The sequence below is a fragment of the Myotis myotis genome, unplaced genomic scaffold, assembly GCF_014108235.1.
Source record: "Myotis myotis isolate mMyoMyo1 unplaced genomic scaffold, mMyoMyo1.p scaffold_m19_p_1, whole genome shotgun sequence".
NCBI classification, from domain to species: Eukaryota; Metazoa; Chordata; class Mammalia; order Chiroptera; family Vespertilionidae; genus Myotis; species Myotis myotis.
In genome coordinates, this window is record NW_023416313.1 from 27,034,758 (window position 1) to 27,061,467 (window position 26,710).

At 43.5% G+C, this 26,710-nt stretch overlaps 1 protein-coding gene across 1 annotated transcript in view; it reads left to right on the forward strand.

Annotated features, from left to right (window-relative positions):
- Positions 1-26,710, forward strand: part of GRXCR1 (glutaredoxin and cysteine rich domain containing 1) — a 99,668-nt gene that overhangs the window by 27,255 nt on the left and 45,703 nt on the right. The window contains exon 2 of the mRNA XM_036318250.1: positions 13,441-13,683. Coding sequence (XP_036174143.1) covers positions 13,441-13,683 — 243 coding nt within the window. The remainder of the gene's footprint in view (positions 1-13,440; positions 13,684-26,710) is intronic.

A 26,710-nucleotide genomic window follows, 5' to 3' on the forward strand; every position in this document is an offset into this window, starting at 1 on the left:
GGCCGAGCCAGGTCCGGCTCCGGCTTCCTCTGAACCTGATTCTGCTTCTTGAGTGTGTACCTTATGGATGCGAGGAGTTGAAATCTGCAGTTTGTTGGGTTAGGCTGAACAAGCACAGGTGGTTCCCTTTGTGCCACTGGCACAGCTTGGGTGGGGATGTAAATTGAATAGGGTGGGTCCTCCTGGATTCACCAGGGCAGAGCAAACAGCAATGGCATCTCCGAAACTCCTCGCCTCTCCTAGACTCCGCATCTCCATGTCCCCGAGTGCCGGCGAGCAGCTCCATGAGAAAGCCACCCTCGCTCTCCGACCCGCTGAAGGCCGTCCTGCCTCTCCTCATAGGGGTCTGGGACCTCAGAATCCCACCCCAAACAAGCTCAGTGGATTCGGGAGTTTGTAACCCCTTCCGATTGAAAAAATCTGCGCATCCAGTTGCAGCCTGCCTGGCGCACGACTCTGTACCTCTGTTCTTGGTGCCTCTGCACATCCTACTCAGTCTCAATGCTCTTCTTTCTTTCCTTCCAGTTGTAGAGCTTCCGCTGGGCGAGCTTTCCCATGGTTCTGAATGATAGCTGTTTGTCTTATAGTTGGTAGTTTCAATGTTGTTGTGGGAGGCAGCACGCACAGGTCTATACCTTACGCCGCCATCTTGGTTCTCCCAAGATTGTGTACCTTTCATTCCTATACCTAAGATCCAGTATCTAAACATCTATCTGGCTATCTATCTGGCTATCTGGCTATCTATCTATCTATCTATCTATCTATCTATCTATCTATTTATCTATCATCTATCTATCTATCTATCTCATCTATCTACCTATGGTAGGCTAAATAATCTAACGATCTACCTCCACTGCCAAATGTGTCCATGTTCTAATTTCCAGTGAATATGTTACCTTACAGCCAAAAAGACTATGCAGATATAATTAAGTTAGGGATATTGAGATGGAAAAATTATCCTGGATTATTTGATGGGCCCAATGTAATCACAAGGGTTCTTATAAGAAGGAGGCATGACAGTCAGAGTCAGAAAGGGGGTGTCATGGAAGCAGAGGTTGTTACAATACACTTTGAAAGTGGAGGAAGGGACCACCATCCAAAGAATGTAGGCAATTTCTAGAGCTGGAAAGGCAGGGTAATGGAGTCTCCCCTTGATCCTTTGAAGGCAGTGTGGTCCTGCTAAGACTTTATTTTCTGCCCAGTGAAACCCATTTGGAACTTCTGACCTCAAGAACTGCAGCATAACACAATGTTGTTTTAAGCCACTAAATGTAGTAATTCATTATAGGAGCTGTAGAAAACTAATATACTACCTATCTCAAATCCCTACATATTTATGAAAATTGGGGATTCATAAATTTGGTATATATCCCTCTAACTTCTTGTTCTGTATCAGATGAGATAGGGTATAGATGGACTCAAAGAGAGTCAGTACATGACCAAAAAGGTCATATAAAGAGGCCATTCTGTGACTCATTTGGATCAAGTACTAGCTCCATCATTTGATAGGTGTCTGACTTTAGGCTTGTCACATACTTCTCTGTGCTTTACTTTTCTCATGTGAAAAGTTAAGACACTGATAGTGCCTACTTTCCTTATAGAATTGAAAGACTTGGTACTCATAAAATAATTTTTTTGGCCTGAATACAGTGTTTGGAATCTGGAGAAAAACCTATTTAGGTGAGGTCGGGACCATGGCAATCTGTATAGTCAGAGGGACATTAGGTTTAAACCTGTAAACCTGAGGAGGAGGCAGGAATGAGGGATTTGCCTGAGGCTGGGTCCAGTAGTCTCAACTTCTAAGTTTCCACTGGCTCTGTTGCTTTCAGTCTTCAGTCTATTCTGGGAATTCCACAGAGACTGAGACGATGTCTCTTCATCAGGTTGGCATTTATGGAAACATCAGGTTGAGAAGAGATGCAGCTATTTCAACCCCACTAAAGAGAGAGATTGGCTCCATGAGGCTGATAAGGCATTTTCTTTGATGTAGAAATTCAAGGAAGGTTTTAATGTTTTGTTTTATTTTTATTTATGATATGTATGTATTTGGGAGAGCTGAAGGTAAAGAACACCATTCCCTTTTAGAAAGAGCACCAGGATCCCTAGCCAGGGAGCTCAGTTGGTTAGAGTGTTGTTCCGATATGCCAAGGTTGCAAGTTCAGTCTCCAGTCAGGATACATACAAGAATCAACTAATGAATGTATAAATAAGTGAAACAACAAATTGATCTCTCTCTCTCTTTCTCTCTCTTTCTTTTTCCCTAAAATCAATTTAAAAAAAAAAAGAGCATCAGGATTTTTGTAAAGTAAAATGGTCAAGGAAGGACTATCTAAGCACTTATTACTTTGATGCTATTGTTTAATATTTTTAGTTCCTCTTCTTTGGTTTTGCAACTTGAATCTTTCAAAAGATGAGAGGGAAAAATAATTTTTCAGTGTATCCATTTGTAGAATGTTCCTGATTCATTTGCTACCTACCTTTTCACTGTTGTTGTATGCACATTACTTTGGGATTGGATGTTCCTAAATATGGTGATTTTGGTATTTGTTTTTTTATTAATATATTTTATTGATTTTTTTTTACAGAGAGGAAGGGAGAGGGATAGAGAGTTAGAAACATCGATGAGAGAGAAACATCGATCAGCTGCCTCCTGCACACCCCCCACTGGGGACGTGCCCGCAACCAAGGTACATGCCCTTGACGGGAATCGAACCCGGGACCTCTCAGTCCGCAGGCCAACGCTCTATCCGCTGAGCCAAACCGGTCAGGGCTGGTATTTGTTTTGATATCACTTTTATCTGCTAAAATGAGCATAATCTCAATTGCCAATAAATAATTTTTGTGACAATTTCTATAGAAATCAAAGTATTCATATTGGAAGAGAGGTACTTTTGTCTGGTAGGAAGGTGGTTTTTATTAGATCCTTGTTCCTCTTCTCCCAGCCGTGTGACTTAGGGTGATTGTGAATAGCTAGTGTGTTTGTAAAGTTTTATAATTTACAGTGTATCTTCAGTTGCATTGTACCTGTGATCCCGCAACTCCCTTAGGGGCTAGATTATAGCTACTCCTATATTAGAGAAGAGAAAACATAGTCCCAGGAAAGTTAACTTATTTTCCCAGCTTATGCAGGAAAGTGCCAGAGCAATGGCTCAAGATACACATGTTGCTTATCCAAAAAAGTTTTGAGTCAGATAATTAAACTGTGACTCTCAGTTTCTTCCCATATGAGCAGACACATTAGACCAGATGTGATTTCACAAATTCAGCTAAAAAGGAGTAATATAGGCAATGTTAATGTAAGGAATTGTCCAGGCATTAGAGATGGGTATTAAATGTGGCATCAAGAGACAGGTGCCACTAACTGGGGTGCCTGCCACCAAGCTTCAATTATTGTTTTTGTGCAGGAATGCAATAATACTAGTGTTGTCATATTTTCTGCTTTTTCAAGAAAAGATAAAGTCTAGCTCTGGAGGAAACCTCCCTGTGTTTGATGAATGCTAAATGGCAAAACTGTGACCCCTTTACCAGGTCTCCATGGTGGGAGATGGTGGGCATCCTTATTCTCAGTAACTCTGATGTATTGTTAAATCAGCATTTTCTTTTGCTTGGAGGATTTATTAGGTTCATTGACTTTTCAGTTGATGTCTAGACCAATTTAGTAATAGATTTGGATACAAAAGATAATTCCTAAGGAAATAACTGAAGTTCATCTATTTATATGATTTTTGAGCATTATGAAAACTGAAAACATTTTCATATTTGCATGCATTGCTCAGGCATTTCTTGGTGCCACCAAAGAAACAAACTTTTCTGAACTTAGGAAAGGAGGGATTTTATAATGTCTGGTGTGTGTACACCACTCTACCGCTTTCACTCAGAATTGATGGCATGTGCAAACGAATGTGAAATGGTCATTCAACTCATTAAAGAGATTTTTTTGATCACTGTGTAATTATGAAGTTAACCTTTGTCATTCAAATTTATGTCCTGTGAATTTGGATTTGTTGGTTATAATGATAGTGGTGATAGTGCTGGGGCTGGTGTGTGTCAGTAATATTTTATTATAATGATGATATTAATAACAAAGAGATATAATTTTACTGAGTGCTTATTATGCATCAGGCTTTATGCCAAAGGTATTTCTGTTCATGAAATCATTTAATCCCTAGAAATCCCAATGAAGTAAGCATTAGTGTCCCTATATTTCAGCTAAAAAAACTGAGATATAAAGAGATTAAGTAAATGGTCCAAGATTATCCAGTTACTAAGAGGCAGATTCAAACCAATGTGAGGAAAGAGGCCAGAAGATATATATTGAGCATGTACTAGGTACCAGGTTATTTCCTGGGTTCTTAGTTCTAGAGAACAAAACGAAGTTCCTGGTATATTGGGGCTATATTTTATTTGTGGAGATTGACAGTAAACCATTAAACATATACAATATAATGCCCAGCAATGCTAGGTACAAAGGGGAAGAACTGGGTCAGAAGATATAAGGCCTGTTTCCCATGGGATGCTAGGGCAGGTCTGTCTGAGGGGTGACCTCTAGGCAGAGATATTAAAATGAAGTTGAGAGATAAATAGTGTGCATTTCTCAGACTGTCCTGTGACAGTCCCTTCATACAACCCAGATTTCATTTCTAGAATGGTATGACCCGTTGCTTGTTTGTGTTTAAGAGGGATATGTGGTATATCCTACAATAAGGATTTAGGAGGCAGACCCAAGTCAAAATTCTAGTTCTGTTCTTTTTCACTCTGAGCTATTTGGGCACCTTAAATTTTATTCAACTTTAGGGTCCCCATCTGTAAAATCTATATATACAAAAGCCTAAGTGACCGAATGACTGGTCAACCGGTTGCTATGACGCACCTGACCACCAGGTGGTAGACACTCAATGCAGTAGCTGTCCTCTTGTGGTCAGTGCACTCCCACAGCGGGAGTGCCACTCAGCTGACTGATGGGCACCAGACACTGGGCTCACGGCTGGTGAGCGCAGCTGTGGGGGAACAAGCCTCTCCCACCTCCGCAACAGTGGCAGGCGCAGCAGTTCCAGGATGAGCGGGAGCGGCCCGGCACCTGGCCCCACTACTACATCCCTCGGGGGATGTGGGACTGCTGGTTTCGGCCTGATCCCTGCAGGCCAGCCTGCGGAGATTGGGCCAAAACCTGCATTTCAACATCCCCCGAGGGATCCCAGATTGTGAGGGAGCAGGCCAGGCTGAGCGACCCCACCCGTGCACTAATTCATGTACCAGGCCTCTAGTTTATATAATAATCCTTCTCTCTTACGATCAGTGAAAATTGCACATCTAAAGTTCTAGGGACTTCAAATTGCACATTTGAAGTCCCTAGGACATATATATCCTATATAATAAAAGAGAAACATGGTAATTAACCGTAACTTCGCTACCCTTCCCATTGGCTAATCAGAGAGATGTGCAAATTAACTGCCAACCAAGATGGCGGCCTGCAGTAAGGCAGCTGAAGTGGAACAGGAGGCTTGCTTTCTCCAGTGAAGGAGGAAGCCAAGGTTCCCCGCCTGCCACTGCCAGCTTCTGAGCTTGGACTCTAAGAAACAATGTTGCAATTATAGAACCTAAACAATCCCCAGAAACCTGCTTTCAGCCAGCCGGGCTTGGAGCTGGAGCTGAAACAGTGTTTCAATTATAGAACCCAAACAAATCCAGATCAGCAGCCGAGGTCTCAGAGCTGGAGCTGAACCTCAGAGCTAAAGCCGGCTCTCAGTTCCAGTGACAGCCATAGAAGGTAAATAAATCCCAGAATAAAAAAAAAAAAAAGAAAAAAAGGAGAGGTTGGGAACTTCAGTCACCTGCCAGCCTGAAAACGGCCCTCAGCCCCTCAGCCAGACTGGCCAGGCACCCCAGTGGGGACCCCCACCCTGAAGGGGGTGTGACCAGCTGCAAACAGCCATCATCCCCTCACCCAGGCTGGCCAGGGACCCAAGCGGGACCCCGACCCTGATCCAGGACACTTTTCAGGGCAAACCAGCCAGCCCCCACCCGTGCACCAGGCCTCTATCCTATATAGTAAAAGGGTAATATGCCTCCCAGCACCGGGATCAGTGGAGCCACGAGGCCTCCCAAACCCGGGATCAGCAGAGCCACGAGGCCTCACGCCCCGGGATCAGCGGAGCCACGAGGCCTCCCAGCACTGGGATCAGCGGAGCCACAAGGCCTCCTGGCCCCTGGAGTAGTGTGACAGGGGGCAGTGCCCAAACCCCCTGATCGCCCTGCGGCTCTGTGTGTGACAGGGGATGGGGCCACAACCTCCCTATCCGCCCTGCTCTGTTTGTGACGGGAAGGTGCCCCAACCCCCTGATTGGCCCTGCTCTGTGCCTGATAGGGGGGAGCTCCCCAACACCCTGATCGGCCCTGCTCTGTGCATGACAGGGGGGAGCTCCCAACCCTCCTGATGGGCCCTGCTCTGTGTGTGACAGGGGGTGGTGCCGCAACCTCCCCATCAACCCTGCCTTGAGTACGGCAGGGGGCGGTGCCCCAACCCCCCAATCCGCCCTACCCTGAGCGTGGCTGGGGGTGGCTTTTCAACCTCCCAATCCGCCCTGCTCTGTGTATGACAGGGGGTGGCACCCCAACTCCCCAATCGGCCCTGCTCTGAGCCCGACCAGGGGCTGCACCTAGGGATTGGGCCTTCCCTGTGCCACCCGGGAGTGGGCCTAAGCCAGCAGGTCGTTATCCCCCCAGGGGTCCCAGACTGTGAGAGGGCACGACTGGGGCTGAGGGACACCCCCCCACCCCCCTCCCCCGGCCAATGCACAAATTTTTGTGCACCGGGACTCTAGTATGTGTGTGTGTGTGTGTGTGTGTGTGTGTGTGTGTGTATACATATATGTGTGTGTATATATATATATATATATATATATATATATATACACACACATACACATATATGCAGGAGTCATAGAATAAATAATAGCTATTATACTTATTTCTATATTCTGTGCCTTACAGAGGGACAGAGAGAAGTTCCCAGGGTTTTCTGTGGTCAAAGTGTGGCAAGGGGATATGGCATAGATCGCTTTTCACTTTCAGGGCTGAATAGGGAATAATTGATGGAATGGAAACAGATCCAGGAAATAGGCTGAGGTACCTGGTGTGGATCAAGTGGGTTTTGAAATCACATTAGTTAAGAGCAAGAATGAGATTTCAAGAGGTGATTTGAGAGCAAGGTGAGCAGGGGGTTACTTATTTTAATTCCGTATTAGAAGCATCCCATAATACACATATAGCTAGCTACAGGGGTTCACAGAGTCGCATGGAGATGAGAGAGAGAGAGAGAGAGAGAGAGAGAGAGAGAGAGAGAGAGGAAGAGAGAGAGAGAGGGATTTGTAAAATTCCCTTCCCTTTGTAGGCATGTGGCTGTTATTGAAAATGACAGTTTCTGCAGCCAGGTTGACCCATTTCCTGATAATCAAGAAATCTGGATCTAGTCCCCATTTGTCTCTGATATGCTGACCCTGAGCTGGTCACTTCACCTCTTTGCCTTTGGCTGGAGGAGACAAGACCCCTGCACTTGGCCCATCTCAAGGGAGTTTGTTTAGACAGAAAAAAGTAGCTTAAAATGTCCCCTCTGTGATGTTACTTACTGTTAAATGTGGGAGCATGCGTTAGTGAACAGGCAAACCTCCTCAAATTGCGGGCAATATGTCCTAGGCAATGAGTTAGATCTATAGCTACCTCTGGTTTGGCAACAACTTTATATCCAGGGGAGGGGGCAGCGTAACAACAGTGGCTCCCTGGGTCGATGTGGCTCAGTGGGAAGCACGCAGACTTTGGAAGAATGCGCATCTGGGTCCAGGCTTCTAACTTGGATGAATTTTAACTCTGTCACCTTGTCTAGGACACTGATCTCCTCTGAGCTTAGGTTTCTAGGTCTATAAATAATGACAGTGACACCACGGAAGCTATTGTGAGGATTAAATGAATGTAGAGCATTATGTCTGCCACTGACATTTTTGAAATGTTACTTTGCGGTTGTGGGGGGAGGGCCTATGTTTTTTTAAAATCTTTACTGTTGAGAGTATTACAGATGTCTCCCCCCTTCCCCCCAACCCCTCCACTTGGTTCCCGCCCTGCCCCAGGCCTTCACCACTCTATTGCCTGTGTCCACAGGTAATGCATCTATACATGTAAGATCTTTGGTTTATCTCTTCCCACCACCCCACCCAGCCCCTTGCCTCTCAGATTCACCCATCTGTTCATGGCAATAAATACATATCTATCAACAATTGAATCTAAATATCAAAACAAATGAACAAGGCATCTAATGAACAAAACAAACTGACGAGTAAAATAGAACCAGAGGCATGGAAACATGGAACAGACTGACAAAAAAAATGTTGATTTTAATTTTTGTTTAAGACCTGAATTCCTGAAGTTGTCTGGAGGCCATAACTTCTCAGTGGTTTGGGGGCAGACCGGGATAAGACCAGGAGGCCTTGTCGAACAGGGCAAGGCTGGGCAGGCAAGGGTCAAGTTGAAATGACCCATTGGATGGGCTGCAGCTGAGGAGCTGGGTCTGCTCCAAGTTCACCCTCTGACAGGAGGGCGGGGGTCTAATTCTTGTCCTGGGTCCCAGGGGCAGTTCCAGTGGGTGTGGGGCTCCAGAATGGTCCCAAGATGACCCGGTGACTGAAGTGCCTACTGTTCCGCAGTGACTAGTGCCGAACGAAGAGCAGGCTGAGGACATGTGCTGGCCAGTTAGTGACCTCTGGGTCTCATTCACAGCAGTGTGCCCAACCCTTGCCCACACCCTTGTCTAAGTTTGCTGTGGATTGTTGTGAGGCTTCGGGGCACCACTAAGATTCATATTTCTAAAATAAATTTTGTATTTAAAATTTTTAAATTATAGTTTGTATTCAGTATTATTTTGCACGTGTTTCACTTGAACAGCAATAGTCACACACCTTAGAAAATGATGCCCCTGATATTTCCAGTGCCTCGCGGGCACCAAGATTCATCTTTTTAATCAATGGAAAGGAGGAAATGACCTGCTTTTATTAGCATCTAGGTCGGCTCTCGGAACAAGCAGGCTACAAACCCTGCTGTCTCAGACGCTTCCTCCTTCGTTACGCTATTCCCATGGTAACCCTCGGCAAGGGAGAAGAGGGACAGCTAACCACGGAGACGCTATTTTTAGAATCAGGCAGATGCTTGACGAGTCTGTTGAAGGAGAGAAAATGAAACAAATGTAGGAGAGGATTTTTTTATTTTTGGACCAAAGACAATATCATTGAAAATTCATATTATAAAACTGGAAAAGACCTTGAGAAATCATTCAGCCTCCCTTTACCTTTAAGAAGATCTACTTCCAAGTCATACCCAAAGTTGTGCCATGAGATGATGTCAGAACATTTTACTTAATAGCCCACTCTAATGGGTACCCATATCTCTTCCCCTGAATTTACCCTGTATTCAATCTCGGCTCCAAGACCAAGGGAATTGGGAATGAGACTATGCATTGTATAGGCTCAAGCTGTGGACTATACAGCCCTGAAGGCATAACTCATGGAGCCTCTGCTACCAGCGACGCACCGGAGGTCTGTGCAGTGCATGGCCTGTGCACGTCTCCGCACTGGCCTCGCCTCACTTCCCTTTTTAAAATGTAAGTGCCTCCCAGCCTCCTTGAAAGCCTCAGGGACTTCTCATTGCTCTTAGATTACAGGCCCTGCGTCTTTACGGTGGCTATAAAGTACAACATGATATTGATCTTGTGCACCTGTCCAGAATCATTGAGTACTGTTACAACTCTCTCTGTTTCAGCAAAAGACCTTATTTCAGAGTCTCAACATGCCATCTGCCTCCCATTCAAGATCTTTGCACTCACATATAATACTTTCCCCCATGCTCTCTACCTAGGTAATTTCTCTGTCAAATCCTTCTTATATTACCAATCAGTATTCAAATATCAGGAGACACTTTCTCAACCTGTAAGATAAGGCACTCCTGCAATAGCGTCTCCTAACATTTTGTGCATTTCCTTACCAACATTTAACAGTTGTAATTTTTTATGTAACTTTTTGGCTTCCTTTTTATTGCTTTAGTTCTATGTTGTTAGGGAATTATATTCTTTGGTCACCATTATGTATCTAGCACCCAGCACCATGTTTGACAAATGAATTGCTCTAATAACTGAAAGAATGACTAGCAGTTATTTTAAAGGGATATAATCCCTGATTCTCTGCCAAGTCAAACTGCCTAGGTGATTGCACTGGAGCTCCTCAAAATGTCACGTGGATCTAAATTTCCAGAAAACTTGTTAAAATGCAGATTCAGATTCAGTAGATCTGGGAGCAGACTATGATTCTGTATTTCCACTGGTAACTAGCTCTAGAATATGGCTCCCCATTAGAATCAACACTGGAGCTTTAAAAAAAATCTCGGCTCTGCAGTCCCAACCCTGGAGATATTGATTTGATTGGCGTGTGCTTGGCGTGGTCTTTGGGGATTTGTAAAAGCTCCCAGTTTATTCCAATATCTAATATCACTCTAGGAGATCCACTCATTCTAGACAGAGCTCATCCTCAACAGCAGGTAAAGGGATATTTTTGTTATCCTTTGCATTAAACAGCATCCAACGTAACCACCGGATAGGGATGTATCTCATTACTAGTTTTCAAATGCACGACTCACAGAGACACACAGAGGAGTGGTACCTATTGTTTAATGTGTGAGTAGAGAGCATCCTATGTGAGTTGGTTAATGTGGCAGCAGAGAGAGCCAATCTCAAACTTCCCCACTTCTACACATGGGGCAAATGCATTTCTGATCAAATATTTTTAAAAAATACATGTAGCTGTTGGAAAAAAGTGGAACATTTTGGGAAGACCACATGCAGTTAAATGCAGTCTCTGCACCCAGAAGAACAGTGCATGATTACTCAGATAATAACCGGAAAAAGAGAACGTTGCTCTCCTAAGAGCTGTAGCATTTGCAGTGAGTTCCCTCATTCCAGGCTTCCCCCTAATGGTGAACGTGAACAGGAGCAATAGGTTCACGGGCATTTGGTTGCTCTCTTTGAAGATCAGTCCTTGATCATCTAAAGCAGCGGTTCTCAAACTGGGTCGCGATCCCTTTGGGGGTCAAATGACCCTTTCACAGGGGTCGCCTAAGACCATCGGAAAACACATATATAATTACATATTGTTTTTGTGATTAATCACTGTGCTTTAATTATGTTCAATTTGTAACAATGAAATTGGGGGTCACCACAACATGAGGAACTGTATTAAAGGGTCGCAGCATTAGGAAGGTTGAGAACCACTGGTCTAAAGCATAGTAGTCATCTCCTTGTCTTCTCATGTATTGCCCTGATTTTTCCACTGACTTATTTTCTGTGTGGTTTTAATCTTAAAGATTTCACAATGTATAATAACATTTTTGCACTTAGCTCAGTACTATATTTCAAGCCCCATACTAATTGTTTTCCTACTCTTGCTTACTTTATCTTCTCAGCAAATCTGTTAGGTAGCTGTTGCTATTATAACATTGTACAGATTAAAAAAAACAACAACTAAGACTTATTAGTCCATTAGTTTCTAAAAGACACACAGATGGTCAGTGGCAGAGTCCAGGAATATCAGATGCTGTTTCTGCCCCAGTGTTAAGATATTAGCAGTTTTTAGGCCAAATTCAGCCTTCAGATATATGGGTCTACATGGGCTCAAGTTTTAATGAGGTGCTAAAATTTAGAAAGAACATTTACTATAAAAATCCATGTTTCAAGCATATATTTAAAATAACCATGTCTGACAACAGTGAATAACATGCCTGCAAGCCTGAAGCTTGCCTGAAGCTGAGTAACATTTTTCTCTTTCATATGACACTCCCCTTGCCACTCACTAGGATCTCTTTTAGTCCTGAACTGTCTGAGAATTTATGACACCGGTTTGTCCACTCCAATTCTCTGGGGTTTCAACTTAGCCTCTAACCTCTTATTGAGGGAAGAAATGGTTCTTTCATCTTTAATCAACTTGATCATCAGGAAAGAAAGATGTCCTCTCTTATGGTGAGGTGGAGAACATTACGTTGCCGCCTTCATAACTTTGGGCCTTTTTAGAACTACCTGTACATATGCATCCAGCAGAGTGTTCTGATTTCTTTGAAGACAAAGTGGTGGAGCTTAGTATCCTACCTTCTGATTCTGGTGCTTAGCTGGCTGGAGCAGTTTCCATTCAAAGTTTGGACTTCACCTGGGTTTACAAATTGTGTGGTTGTGTTTCAACAACTGGAGCCCTGTGAAGACTCCCATGTCCCTTGTCTCATGGTGTAGCCATATTCTGTTCAGTCTCCTGCAAGTAGCCCTTGATAAGGAAGAAAAGGATCTTTCCTGATGATGTCAGGACCGACCTGGTGTGGTCTGAGCAATGCTGGGCAGGGTTTCCCAGGAATACAGTCCCTGACTTCTGATCTAGCAGGATCTGCTGAAAAAACAATTCTCACAGGAGACTTCTTCTTTGTTGTGAGAGTTGCTTGCCTCCGTTGCAGTGTACCTGTTGTTGTTGTGGGTTTTTTTAAAAAATATGATTTCAGAGAGAGGACGTGAGAGAAACATTGATTGGCTGCCCCCTGAATACCCCCCATGGGGGATCAAGCCCACAACTCAGCCATGTGCCCTGACTAAGAATCGAACCAGTGACCTCCTAGTACATGGGACAAAGCTCAATTAACTGAGCCACCCTGGCGAGGCGCAGTGTACCTGTGTCTTTGTTTCCTTGTCATGCCTGGCTTTGACCCACTCCCCACTTGGCTGTTGATTTCTATGCTCTCCCCCTGAGTTACTCAGTCTTTCATTCCTTGTGGCAAAGCCTTCCCACTGCACACTGGAGATCTGTTGCTCAACAGAGCACATGCCCAAGTGTTGTGCTGTTTAAACCTCAGAAAACTCCTATGGCATAGGTCTTGTTATTCCTAGGAAATTGTGGTGCAAAAGACTATGAAATTTGGTAAATTGATTAGTAAAAGAATTTTCAAATGGTTAAATGCTAACCTATTTTGTTCCATATTTTACTTTGGGTTTAAGAGGCAGATATCGTAATTTAACAATGTCTACAAAACATGAGAAAAATAATTCAACCAGTCCTTATTTCACCACATGGTATGCCAAGTGAGACATCATCAGTTTTAAGATATGCCATCATTCGACGTGCCACTGAGAACAGCAAAAATACTGTCAATTAGATTATGTCATTTAAATTATGATGATTGCTATCTCTATCTCAATTACAGATGTTTTAACTTAAAAAGTCATGTCTGAGAATATAGCATTTATTCAACTTTTATTGCATGCCCTTATTACATAAGACACTTGCTAAAACTTAATTGTCTTAAAATTAATTGTCTTAAAATAAGACGTAATAAAGTAAATGCAAACATATTTACACTACAATGTTTTCCCTTTAGCAACCATCAACGGAGCTAGAATTTGACCGTGTGGTGATTTATACCACTTGCCTTCGGGTGGTTCGGACAACCTTTGAGAGATGTGAACTGGTTAGAAAGATCTTCCAAAACCATCGAGTAAAATTTGAAGAGAAAAACATCGCTCTGAATGGTGACTATGGAAAAGAGTTAGATGAACGCTGCCGACGGGTTTCCGAAGCTCCCTCCCTCCCTGTCGTGTTCATCGATGGCCATTATCTTGGGGTAAGGAAAATCTTATTTTTATCAAACCCAGCCAGTATTGATAGAGATCTGTAAGCCAATGGCAAGATCACTTGCAACATAATCACCAGGACACTTGCTATTTTTCTTTTTTTAAAAAAATATATTTTACTAGAGGCCCGGTGCACAAATATTTGTGCACTCAGGGGGGAGGGGGGTCCCTCAGCCCGGCCTGTGCCCTCTCGCAGTCTGGGACCCCTCGGGAGATAACGACCTGCTGGCTTAGTCCTGCTCCCGGGTGGCAGAGGGCAGGCCCAATCCCTAGGTGCAGCCCCTGGTTGGGCTCAGAGCAGGGCCGATTGGGGAGTTGGGGTGCCGCCCCCTATCATGCACAGAGCAGGGTGGATCGGGAGGTTGCGATGCCACCCTCAGTCACGCTCAGGGTAGGGCCGATTGGGGGGTTGGGGCACCGCCACCTGTCACACTCAAGGCAGGGTCCATGGGGAGGTTGCGGCGCCACCCCCTGTCACACACAGAGCAAGGCCCATCAGGAGGGTTGGGGCTCCGTACCCTGTCACGCACAGAGCAGGGCCCATCAGGGGGTTGGGGAGCTCCCCCCTGTCACTCACAGAGTAGGGCTGATAGGGGAGTTGGGGCACCGCCCCCTGTCACACACAGAGCAGGGCGGATCAGGGAGTTGGGGGGCCACCACTGTCACACTCAGGGCAGGGCCGATAGGGAGGTTATGGCTCTACCCCATCACACACAGAGCAGGGCCCATGGGGGGTGGGGGTTGGGGCGCCGCACCCTGTCACACACAGAACTGCAGGGTGATTAGGGGGTTGGGGAGCTCCCCCTATCAGGCACAGAGCAGGGCTGATCAGGGGGTTTGGCTGCCCCCTGTCATGCTGATCCCTGTGCCAGGAGGCCTCGTGGCTCCGCTGATCCCGGTGCTGGGAGGCATATTACCCTTTTACTATATAGGACAGAGGCCTGGTGCATGGGTGGGGGCTGGCTGGTTTGCCCTGAAGGGTGTCCTGGATCAGGGTGGGGGTCCCCACTGGGGTGCCTGGCCAGCCTGGATGAGGGGATGATGGCTGTTTGCAGCTGGTCACACACCCTTCAGGGTGGGGGTCCCCACTGGGTGCCTGGCCAGTCTGGGTGAGAGGCTGAGGGCTGTTTTCAGGCTGGCAGGTGACTGAAGCTCCCAACTGCTCCTTTTTTTCTTTTTTCTTTTTAATTCTGGGCCAGTTTTAGCTCTGGCTCCAGCTCTGAGCCCTCTGCTGCTGAAAGCAGGTATCTGGTTTGTTTGGGTTCTATAATCAAGACACTGTATCAATTCCAGCTCTGAGATCCCGGCCGGCCAGCTGAAAGTGGGTTTCTGGGTTTTTTTTTAGCTTCTATATTTGTTACAATGTTTCAAACTGCAAGCTCAGAGGCCAGCAAGGCAGGCGGGGAACGTTGGAGTCCTCCGTCACTGAAGCAAGCAAGCCTCATGTTCGCTTCCAGCTGCCTGGCTGCCGGCCGCCATCTTGGCTGGCAGTTAATTTGCATATCGCTCTGATTAGCCAATGGGAAAGGTAGCAGTCGTACGCTAATTACCATGTTTCTCTTTTATTAGATAGGATTGATTTTTTTACATAGAGGAAGGGAGCGGGATAGAGAGTTAGAAACATCGATGAGAGAGAAATATCGATCAGCTGCCTCTTGCACACCCCCTACTGGGGATGTGCCCACAACCAAGGTATATGCCCTTGACCAGAATCGAACCTGGGACTCTTCAGTCCGCAGGCCGATGCTCTATCCACTGAGCCAAACCGGTTAGGGTAGCCATGGGCAAACTACGGCCCATGGGCCGGATCCAGCCAGTTTGAAATGTATAAAACTAAAAAAAAAAAGACCGTACCCTTTTATGTAATGATGTTTACTTTGAATTTTTATTAGTTCACACAAACACTCCATCCATGCTTTTGTTCCGGCCCTCCGGTCCAGTTTAAGAACTCATTGTGGCCCTCGAGTCAAAAAGTTTGCCCATCCCTGGGTTAGGGCAACACTTGCTATTTTTCAAGTTCAAACCAAAGGGAATCAAAACACGTATTTCTGTCTCAAACAATGTATGTGTTCAACAGTGTTCATCCCTACAGAAGCACGGTGAGATAAAATCAGCATGGAATTGCCTTTTTTAATAGGATACATTTTTTAAATGTTTGGTAGACTTGAATTTTGCGTTATGAAGCTCAACATGAGGTATTAAAAACTATTTTTTTGATAGAGGCAAGAAAAATGGATTATTTGTAAGATGTATATATATATATATATATATATATATATTGTGAATTCTCTTATACTCCATTCATTACCCAGCACTCAGTTTCCTACCTAATGAACCTAAGATGACAATCCTGAAATGAAATCAATAAGAAATAGGGCCTGGAGCCAGAATTTTATCTGCTTGTTTAAAATTATTCTTGATTTTGGTCATGCAGCAGCATGAGACACAAATTCAGGCTTACAACAAGCAGAGAGAACTCCCAGAGCAACAAGAAAGCATGCCGCTTCATCTAATAACTCCCATTGATCTGTGGGCACGCTTAAGCTGTGAGAAGGCCAGGAGAGGGCTCTAGAGAGCGCACTTTGGAAAGACTGGGAGCAGAGAGAGGGGGAGGGGGGCTGTCTACAGGATCTCCCAGAGAACAAAGAGGGACTGTGGAAGAACAGACAAATACTTGGATTTAGGTTTTGTTTTGTATCTGGCCTTAACCTTCAACTTTCAGGGGAGTTTAGAGAAAGAAAACAAACAAACAAACAAACAAAAAAACAGAGCAGAAAATACTTATGTTTTGTTCCAGGGAATCTCATATTCTTGTCATATTCCTATAGGGAACCTGTGTTCTGATCTCCTGTCTGGAGACACAATTATTCGAGGCAGCCTGTCATCTTATGGAAAGATAAACGCAGGGAGTCATGACTCAATAGCTATGACATTATGCCACCTGAATTTCAGAGCTGGGGACGGACTGCATTCCCAAGCAGAGGAATTTTGATTTGAAGTATTGAGCCTCATGTTTGCTATTTCAGTATAGACCCTTACGTCTCAAAAGCTGTAACAATTGTGGTGATAATCATGACATATCACAACAATAATACTAAGAATAATGCTAAACTGCGCTGTCAGCATTACACGTGCCTTCTTGTCCAGTCCTCCCCACAGCCTTGGAAATCAATGCTCTGGCATACTGGTTAGGAGGCCCCGGAATCAGCCAGCCTTGTTTCAAAGTCCTGCTCCGAGGCTTCCATGTCATTCTGGGCAATTTGTAAATCACTTTGTGCCTCGATTTCCTCAATTATCAAATGAGAATAATAGAACTAGTCTCATTGGCTAATTGTGGAGATTTTATGATATAAAGTGGGGCCTTGACTTACGAGTTTGATTCGTTCCGTGACGGAGCTCGTAATTCAAATTACTCGTATGTCAAATCAATTGTGAACAAGTGAGACACGTGATGCTGGGCTGATGTTGTGGCGTTCACTGTGACGTTCGCTGCGCCAACTAGCCGTGGGGTATCTGAAGGTGGCTCGTAACCTGAATTTTAGCTCGCAACTCAAAGCAAAAAAGAGATGGCTTTTTTGACTCGAGGGCCACAATGGGTTCTTAAACTGGACTGGAGGATGGCTCGTATCTCGAAAAACTCGTTAGTGGGGACACTCGTAAGTCAAGGCCCCACTGTATATATGTATATATATATATATAGTTCCTGTGCCTGGAACAAAGTTATATTTTCAATAAATATTAACAGTTATTATTTCTGTTTTGCAAAAGAGAACATTAAGTCCTTTGTACCAAGTCACATACAGAGCTGGTAAATGGCAGGGCCAGACCCAAGGTTAGGTCTGTCCAACTCCTTAGAACCCTGCTTTTTGGTCCATGACCTCAAGGAGAGGATCTTTAACTGGCTGCTGATGTCTTAGCACCAACTACAGGGCTTGGCACAAAGTCTCAAAAACAGATGTTGAATGGATGTGTCAATGATGCTCTCTCATCTCCTCAAAAATCTTCCCTTCTCTCCTGAAGACATTCTTCCATAAGGAAATAATCTGATAAACTCACCCACACCAGGGAGAAACTCACTGACAAGGGCTGTGGGCATTTGCCTTTTAACCCAGGGAAAACTCTTCTGACAATGTGAGATATTTCTCATTGTGGAACTTAAGTTTCTGTGGAACTGCACAATGAAACTTAGTGGGCGACCGCCTGCTTACACAGGTACAAGGTCGGCCATGCCTGTCGCCCTGCGCTGGCCCATGCTTCTCCTCTTCCTGCCTCTGAGACAATCTAACAGGCTGGGGCACCTTTTCTGCTTTTCTCTTGTAGTTTGGGGAATAGAAAGAGAGTGCCACAAAGGAGGTGGGGTGCTTTTGCTGGGCCATCACTTCATTTTCACACTTAGAAGCCCGGAGGAGGAAGGATCTCACAGGTGCTACCTGGTTGCTTCTGAAATTTGAAGCTTAAGGCTCCAAACTTGGAAAGAGGCCAGAGACAGTGATTTTTTTTCCCCTTACAAAAGGAGAATTATTTCTAAATCCATAATTCAACATGGAGGTAGACACTCGAGAATAACTTATATAACAAACCCCCACCTTCCACAAGAGCCTCTTTACTTGAGTCACAGTGCACAGTTGTCAACGGAAGACACTGCTGGCATTGCGGAGCCTTTTTGCTGCATCTGAGATGGAAGGATGCCCTCTGCTGGGTGTTGGCACGTGGAGAAGCATAATTTTTTAGGGAGAAAAAGAAGCCGATGTTGGTAATTTCCTTATAACTGTGATGTTTTAAACAGTCACATGAAACCATTGGTTTCGTTTAAATTTAGATGAGTGATAAAAATTAAGATGTGTGAATCATCTGCATAATACAACTTCCTGTAAGGAGGGAGAGAGAGAAGTAAAGTGACAGAAGGAGCCAGGGAATGAGTTAGACTGAGACAGAGGCACCTGGAGGCAGACTGTGTGACAATGAGATGGGTAGCGGAGAGAATGAGAACATTTTTCAGCTCCTTTTTTTCCTGTCATCATAGCCACCCAACCCAAGTGGGTGGTGCCAAAGGAAGTCAGTTACCTTCATTGAAGAGAAGACAACAGAGTTCAATGGGCAGGAGCAGGAGAATTGATAAGGATGCTGGGTTCTTTTCTCCTGAGGACTCTCTTTCCCAGCCAAACTAAAAACTAAAGATAAAAGCAATGCAATCATCAAGGGAAAGAAACCACTTAAGAAAACAAATTTATACTGCCCTAGGATGCTCCATTGCTTGGGAGTGGGGTCTGGGAGTAGACATAGCGGGTGGGAGCAAGTTCAACTTGGAACTTACTTAGGGCAGCTGTCCTCTTCTTTTGGCAACAGAAAATCTACACAAGATTATGTTCCAATAGTTTAGAAAGAAATTACCTTAGAAATTGCAGTAAGAAATAGGTTAGTTTTTAAATCTGGGCCAACCATAAAACTCTACAGTGGAAATCCACAAAACACACACTGGAACTGAGCTGTAAAACAAATAGAATGAACCTACGTGGGGGCTTTGGTAAGAGAGAGAAGAATAGAAGGCCTGGTGATTTAAGTAGGTCCCTCAAACTAGCTGATATTGAGGTGTGACTGTTTGATAATTCTATGCCTGGAATTGAAGTACTGTTTATCCATTAAGAATGCAGGAATCCTTACTAACTATAGCTAGTTTACAGACTTACAGACACTTAATATGTTTCTAGGGACCACTTGCAAACCTTCTCTCAGGCCTGTTTACTCAACTCAGGGAGTCCACCAGGCTCTGCTTGGATTCCCCCTTCCTACAGAACTTGGTAAAGTTGTCATGACAATAAGTTTAAGAAACCATAGATGTTACCTCATGTATTTCCTGCCACTCAGACATCATAGTTCATTGCTACCTAAGGTCCAAATTCATGAAAACAATCCTCTGAAAATCATTATTTGTTGAAATGAATTATCAGTTAGTCTACCTCCAGGCAGTATCTATAATAATAAAAGCATAATATGCTAATTAGACCAGCTGAACGACCTTCTGGGCATCATTCCAGATGTCCTTCCAGACTAAGCTGCGGCTATGGGAGCTGAGGCAGAGGTGGTTAGGGGCGATCAGGCAGGCAGGTGAGTGGTTAGAGGTGATCAGGCAGACAGGTGAGTGGTTAGAAGTGATCAGGCAGGTAGGCAGAGTAGTTAGGGATGATTAGGCAGGCAGGCAGGCAAGCAGTTAGGAGCCAGCATTCCCAGATTGCAAGAGGGATGTCTGACTGCCAGTGGAGTCCTGGATTGTGAGAGGATGCAGGCCAGGCTGTCCCTTCCTTCCTCCTTCCTCCTCCCTCCCCCCACCAAAAGAATTTTGTGTACTGGGCCTCTAGTAACAAAATAAAGTGAAATTGGCTGGATGTCTGTAGCAGTTATGAATTACATTATTTTTGGAATAAGAGTGATCCTTTCCCACAAAAAATTCCTAAACAAACAACAGCAAACCCCAAAGCATGAAAAACCAGGGGTTTACCCCCCTCCCCCTACACACACACATTAAAAATACAGTACAGGAAGATGCTCCAGAGAGGTTTAAAGTTGCATGGCATCATCCAGGACCACTTTCTCTTTGACAGCTCTGCCATTGTTAGCACATGCCTTCCATCTCCAAGGTCTCCTGAGTTCAGGATAGTGGCTGAGACTCTTGGCCTCATGCCTGCATTCCTGGCAGGAAGGGAATGAGAAGGAAAAGTGCTAAAGGAGCTCCCTTTTAAAGAACTCTTTCAGCAATCCCACTCAACTGCCATTTGCATCGTATTGTTCACTTATAGTTGCAAAGGAGGCTGGGAATTGTGGTCTTGATATGTTGAAAAAAGTCAGGTTTTTCTTAAATGAGAAGAGGGATCATGGCTATTGGGAAGGCAGTCAGTTAGTTTTGATATTTTAGCATTTAATTATGGAATCAATGAATTTAGATTTGTATCTTCCTTTTTCTTTGGAAGCCATCTTCATCCCTTTTTGGTCATTTCCTGATCATTAGCAATTTCATTAGAGGTCTGGATGGGAGAAGGATCCAATGAATGTTAAAATCTAGCCCTATTGTCTTGCATTTTGTTTGTAATAGACAAGGTAAGTGATTAATCTTCAAGCCTCCTTGTTCAAAGTCATCAAGTATTTTTCCCTGGTCTGTTCACTCCACTTCATACAGTGCAGGGATAGAGAAATTTGTAACTTAAGCCTTAAATCAGGCACTTGGAATTGAAAGTAAGCAATGGCTTTCTTGAATGATTGCTTTTTTTCTTTTTCCTGAATAACTGAGGAGAGTTTTTAATATCAACCACAATGACAATGACAGTAAAAACTAACTTGAATGATAATGCTATTATCATCTCTACCACTACAAATTTTGTACCTGAAGAAAAGCAAGGCTTAGTGATGTTAAGAAGTGTTTACAGACCTTCAGATCACAAGTGATCCTTAAAATGTAGTTGTGTCTGCTTTTAGAGTTTAACCATTCAAAATCGAGGCCACACAGTTCCTTAACCCTCATCTCTAATATCTTTCCATTTCATTTTTTAGCAGCATTTACACATCTTGAGTTACTTCATCATTTGAAACCACTCCACATTCAAAATCTTGAACTTAAAAATGTCCTGCCCTGGCCATAATTTTCTATCCTTTAATCTCTCTCCTTTGTCTCTCTATTAAAGTTACTGTATCATCATCAGTATTGTTTATCCCATCCCCCTTTCCATTTCTCTCAGCTGATAGTCACAATTTTGGTTTCACTTGCTTCCCTACCATCTTGTACTCAAGAATATAACACCTAGTCTGTCGTCACTTGCTGGATAAACTCTCTTGACTTTCCAAGGTTATTAGTTCTCAGTCCTTTGCAACCCTCTCCATCTGTTTCCTCCTCTTTTACTCCAAGGGAATTATTGGAGAAAAATCACAAAATCATAGCAAAGACGTCTACACCAGAGTTGTAATATCAAGGTCCATTATCTAACATTCCAGTTAATATTGTCTTGGTTTTCTATTGTGAGCCACATAACCAGTGCTCTTAATGTTTTCTAATTTCCCAAACAAGAATCCCATTGTCATCTCCTGCTCCCTCTTTTTCACACTTATTATTATCTGTATCTTTTTCAGCCTTCAAATCTATTTACAGTTCCTATCTTGTAGGGTATTTTAAATTTTTGCAGATATTTTATCTCAACACTAAAAAAATACCATAGGATGATTCTTCATTATTAGTTTCTTATTCCAAATCTCTGGTTTTGATTAATGACCCCCAATTCTCCTTGTCACTCAGACTCAAAAACTCACTTTTCTTGGACTCCATCATTTCTCTTCCTCATATGTAGTCAATTGCCAAGATTTACATTGTATCCTGTGGAGTCCCCCATCTTAGGGGCTCCTTCCGGAAGGTGGAGTAGCAGAGCAAAGTAGAAGCAGGCGTCTGGAAGCAAGAGTAAGTTCTTTGTCTAACTGGTACGTATGTTGGACAAGTTATTTAATCTCTCCAAGATGAACATAATAAAATACCTATGCCTGGGTATTTTAGGAATGAAATGAGATCAAGAATAAATACAGTTCCTGGAACATGGTATATACTAAGTACACTTTTGCTAATATTATTAAGGCAAGAGCTTTAGAGAAAGCGTACATATAAAGTCTATAGGTGGAAAGACATGGAGAGAAAAAAAACAGCATTAGGAGAGTGCTGGATCAATGAGTCATTCATGAGAGGAGAAAGGTGTAGGCTATTATTATAAGACTATGCTCAGACATCAATGTCCAAGTGGTCTAATCCATGGGGACAGGATGCTTCACAGCATCTGAGCTTCTGGATAGAGGTCTTGTTCTTAATAGAAAGCAGGTATCAAGGTCAAATAGCATTAAGTTTCATGTGAGCTGATATGTGGGATGTTAGAGATACTCCATCTCCATTCATGACACTTTTCTATGAATAGTAAATATAATTATTTATGTAGTGTTATATTTGTTTGTTTTAATACCAGATAAGTTATTATTTTAATTAAAAATGCTATTTAAAACATATTAATGAAAGTCTATAACGTAAGAGATTTAAAAATTAACTATATTTCTTTTCTCTTAAAATGAAACAGAACTTATGCACAAGAAACTCTATACCTTGTCCACTTTTTCCTTATAAGATAAACTTTGATTTCTCTCTCCTTTTAATAGTAAACTCACTTTTACTTTATTCAACTCAGAAAGCATTTCACTATGGCAGTAGTTGACATCTGATTTGCTACTTATTTTTAGAACAAAGCTAATAAATTTAACATGTGTGCCCAAGTCAGGGAATTAGGGTGAGAGAGTTAATTTCTTACACTCTTTAGTTAACATCTCCCCTCAGTCTCAGATTAAGACTAAGTTGAGAGACAGGTGGGACAACCCCGGAGATGAGATTGCAGAAGACTTCCTTTATTAGGTTTTGTAAAGACAAATGTAGATAGATGCACATAGAAGTTTCACACAGAAGCATAGACTATTGGATTTGAAAGGAAACTTCGTGGCCATCTTATCTAATGTTCCTCTCAGCACAAGAATCCTTTCTACCACATTCCTGGGCAAAGATGAGCAATCTTTGAACACAGCTAGTAACAGTATCCTCACTACTGTTCAAGCCAATCTATTTTATGATTCTACCCCTTTGAATATTAGAAAGTTCTTTTTAGGTTGAGCACAAGCCTGCCTCTGACTTTCTTTACCTGTTGGTCTTAGTACTTCTACCTAGAGCAATGCAAATTAAAACCAGTTCCTCATACTCATAACTAAAACTTCATATACAAAATGATGGCACGTTTTCTCCATGATTCCCTTGATTCATACTCTTATCACAAGGTTTTCTGAACTTCCACATCCCAATTACACTCCTTAGGACACACTCCAGCCTTTAAGTGCAGCACCCAAAGCTAGAGCCACCCTTCTAGATGATTATCTCCCTGGACAGGGTCTCTATCCCTCTCATAATGGGCCTTAGATTTCCTCTACGCATCATTACCATACAATTGATCATACTGAGTCTGAGGCCATGAACACTGTGGTCTGCTTGTGGGTTGGCTAGAGCTGGGTGGTCCGGGATGGCCTTACATAGCTGGAAAGGGCTCCTCAGATTTCCTCCACCTGGCTTCTCAGGGAGATTATCTGGGATGTGTTAAATGGCGGCAAAGGAGTTTCTAGCAGTGAAAGAGGGTGAGCCCAACGCTCAAGCACTTTTCAAGTTTCTGCTTGTGTCATGTTTGTTTTTGTCCCATGGACTAGAGCAGGTCACATGGTCAGATCCAAATACAAGGCGGAGAGAACAGACTCCAGTCTTGATGGGAGGACCACCAACGTCATGTGGTAGAGAGTGTCCATACAATGAGACATGGACAAGTCAGGGGCAATTACCACATAGTCTTCCAAAATGCAGAACTTTGACATCATCTAATCATGGCTTTTTGCCTGAGACAGGTGTGCTCACTGACATTTTCATATTTTCACGGAGGACTGGATGCTTTTACTAAAGTCAGTCCAGATAATTATGTTTTAACATTCCACGTGCCCATGAAATTTGTTTGTGGAACAGTTTGGCATTCAAGGAACAGCTACCTGGAACTAATCAAAGTGCCAAATCTCCCTGAAATTTCCAGAGTCAGACACCATTATCTTGTTCCTTCAGTAATACTGTAGCATCACTAGTCACACCTTGTGACATTTTTGGTCCATGGACCAAACCATTGCCTTCAGCTTTACAGATATGTTTGGCTATCACCTTATTCTCAGAGAAGAAATGAAGCAGCAATAGTTTCTTCATCTCATATTTCAGGTGCTGGAGTTAATTCCATGACATGAAAAAAAACCCTAGAGCAGTGGTTCTCAACCTGTGGGTCGCGATCCCTTTGGCGGTCTAACGACCCTTTCACAGGGGTCGCCTGAGACCATCCTGCATATCAGATATTTACATTATGATTCATAACAGTAGCAACATTACAGTGATGAAGTAGCAACGAAAATAATGTTATGGTTGGGTCAGAACATGAGGAACTGTATTTAAAGGGCCAGAAGGTTGAGAACCACTGCCCTCGAGTATTAAGTACCTCAAAACCTGTTTATGCACAATTCAACTTTCACTCCAAAAACTCAGAGTCTGTTAAAGAGAGGGAACTTTTGGGGCATGCAGACATTACATTTTTCTAAATTGTAGGCCCAAGGAACAACTTCACCCACGTAGGATTTTCTCAATATATATCCGGAACCTGGCTTCATCCTTTCACAAATGTAAATCTGCTGTCCCATTTGCCCAAGGCTTTGGTACCACTAGTTTGTCTGCTGTATTTCTCTGTACGGCAGGATACCTTAAAGTGTCTGGGAGGTCCATTGTTTACTGATTTGTATACTATGTCAAAAACTGAGTCTTAAATTTTGTGCTTTGGACCTGGGCATGTAAAGTATAAATCAGTTGTGTCTATTTGTAACTTGGCCACAGTTAAAAGAAGCTATAGAGCCCTAACTGGTTTGGCTCAGTGGAGAGAGCGTCAGCCTGTGGACTGAAGGGTCCCCGGTTCGATTCCGGTCAAGGGCATGTACCTTGATTGCGGGCACATACCCAGTGCGGGGTGTGCAGGAGGCAGCTGATCGATGTTTCTCTCTCATTAATGTTTCTAACTCTCTATCCCTCTCCCTTCCTCTCTATAAAAAAACAATAATAAAAAAAAGAGGCTCTAGAACGTGCCACTTAATAAAGGGCTCCAGGAGCCAATTTGCCTATATTTCAATTTAGATGTAAATTGCTAACTATGCTCAGTCTGATTGAGAAGAAAATGTACTTGCACATAATCAGTGTTTTCTTATTAGGATTTAAAGACATAATATAAGTAATTATTTGAGATCTTTTTTTAAAAAAACCTAGAAAATGCATAAAAATAAATTGAATTACAATGCTATGAATAGTGAAAATTAATAGAAATTTTAATAAGCATATCCATTTCTAATTGAACTTGAAGTCAGTATCTCAGTTAAAGAAACCAGGGGGGCGAGGGCATGGGTGGGGGCGGCAATGGGGGAATAAGGACACATATGTATTACCTTATCAATAAAGAAAAGAAAGAAAATAGAATATGGGCAGTGAACCACTTTTATACCAAACTGTTAAGATGAATACATTTAAGGAGAGAACCAAGATGGCGGCAGAGGTTAACGCCGGAGTTTGCTGCTTTGAACAACTACTTCAAAAGTGAAACCAAAAAACGGAAGGGACATCACCCAGAACCACTGGAACGCTGGCTGAGTGGAAGTCCTACAACTAGGAGGAAAGAGAAACGCATACGGACACTCAGAGGAGGCGCAGTGCTGAAGTCAAATTCTGAGGTGCGGAGTGCGCGAGCGGGCTGGCGGCAGAGGGCGCGGTTGGCGTTTTCAATCGGGAGGGAGTCGCAGAATCTGAGCTCCAGATCTGGGCGAGTCTTTAGGGACCCAGACTCAAACGGGAGAAGCGGGACTGTCTGGCTTCGGTCAGAGCGAGTGCAGCTTTCTCTCTGAGCTTTGCAGCGGGTGCTGGGACTCAGAGAGGCAGAGCCCCTGGGGACAGGACTGAGAGCCGCCATAACTGCTCTCTCCGGCCCACCCTGTTGATCCTGTTCGACCCGCCCCGCCCAAGCCCTGCACACAGGCATTTGCCAGATAGCCTCAGGCAAAGGCTAGATTAGCACCTCCCTAGAGGACAGAAGTTCTCTCACTGCTGACACAGCTGATTCTCATAGCCACTTGGCCTGGAGGTCAAACCCTCCCTGGAATTAGCTACAACAATCAAGATTTAACTATAAGACTGCGAACAAAGACCACTAGGGGGTGCACCAAGGAAGCATAACAAAATGCGGAGACAAAGAAACAGGACAAAATTGTCAATGGAAGATATAGAGTTCAGAACCACACTTTTAAGGTCTCTTAAGAACTGTTTAGAAGCCGCCGATAAACTTAATGAGATCTACAAGAAAACTAATGAGACCCTCGATCTTATATTGGGGAACCAACTAGAAATTA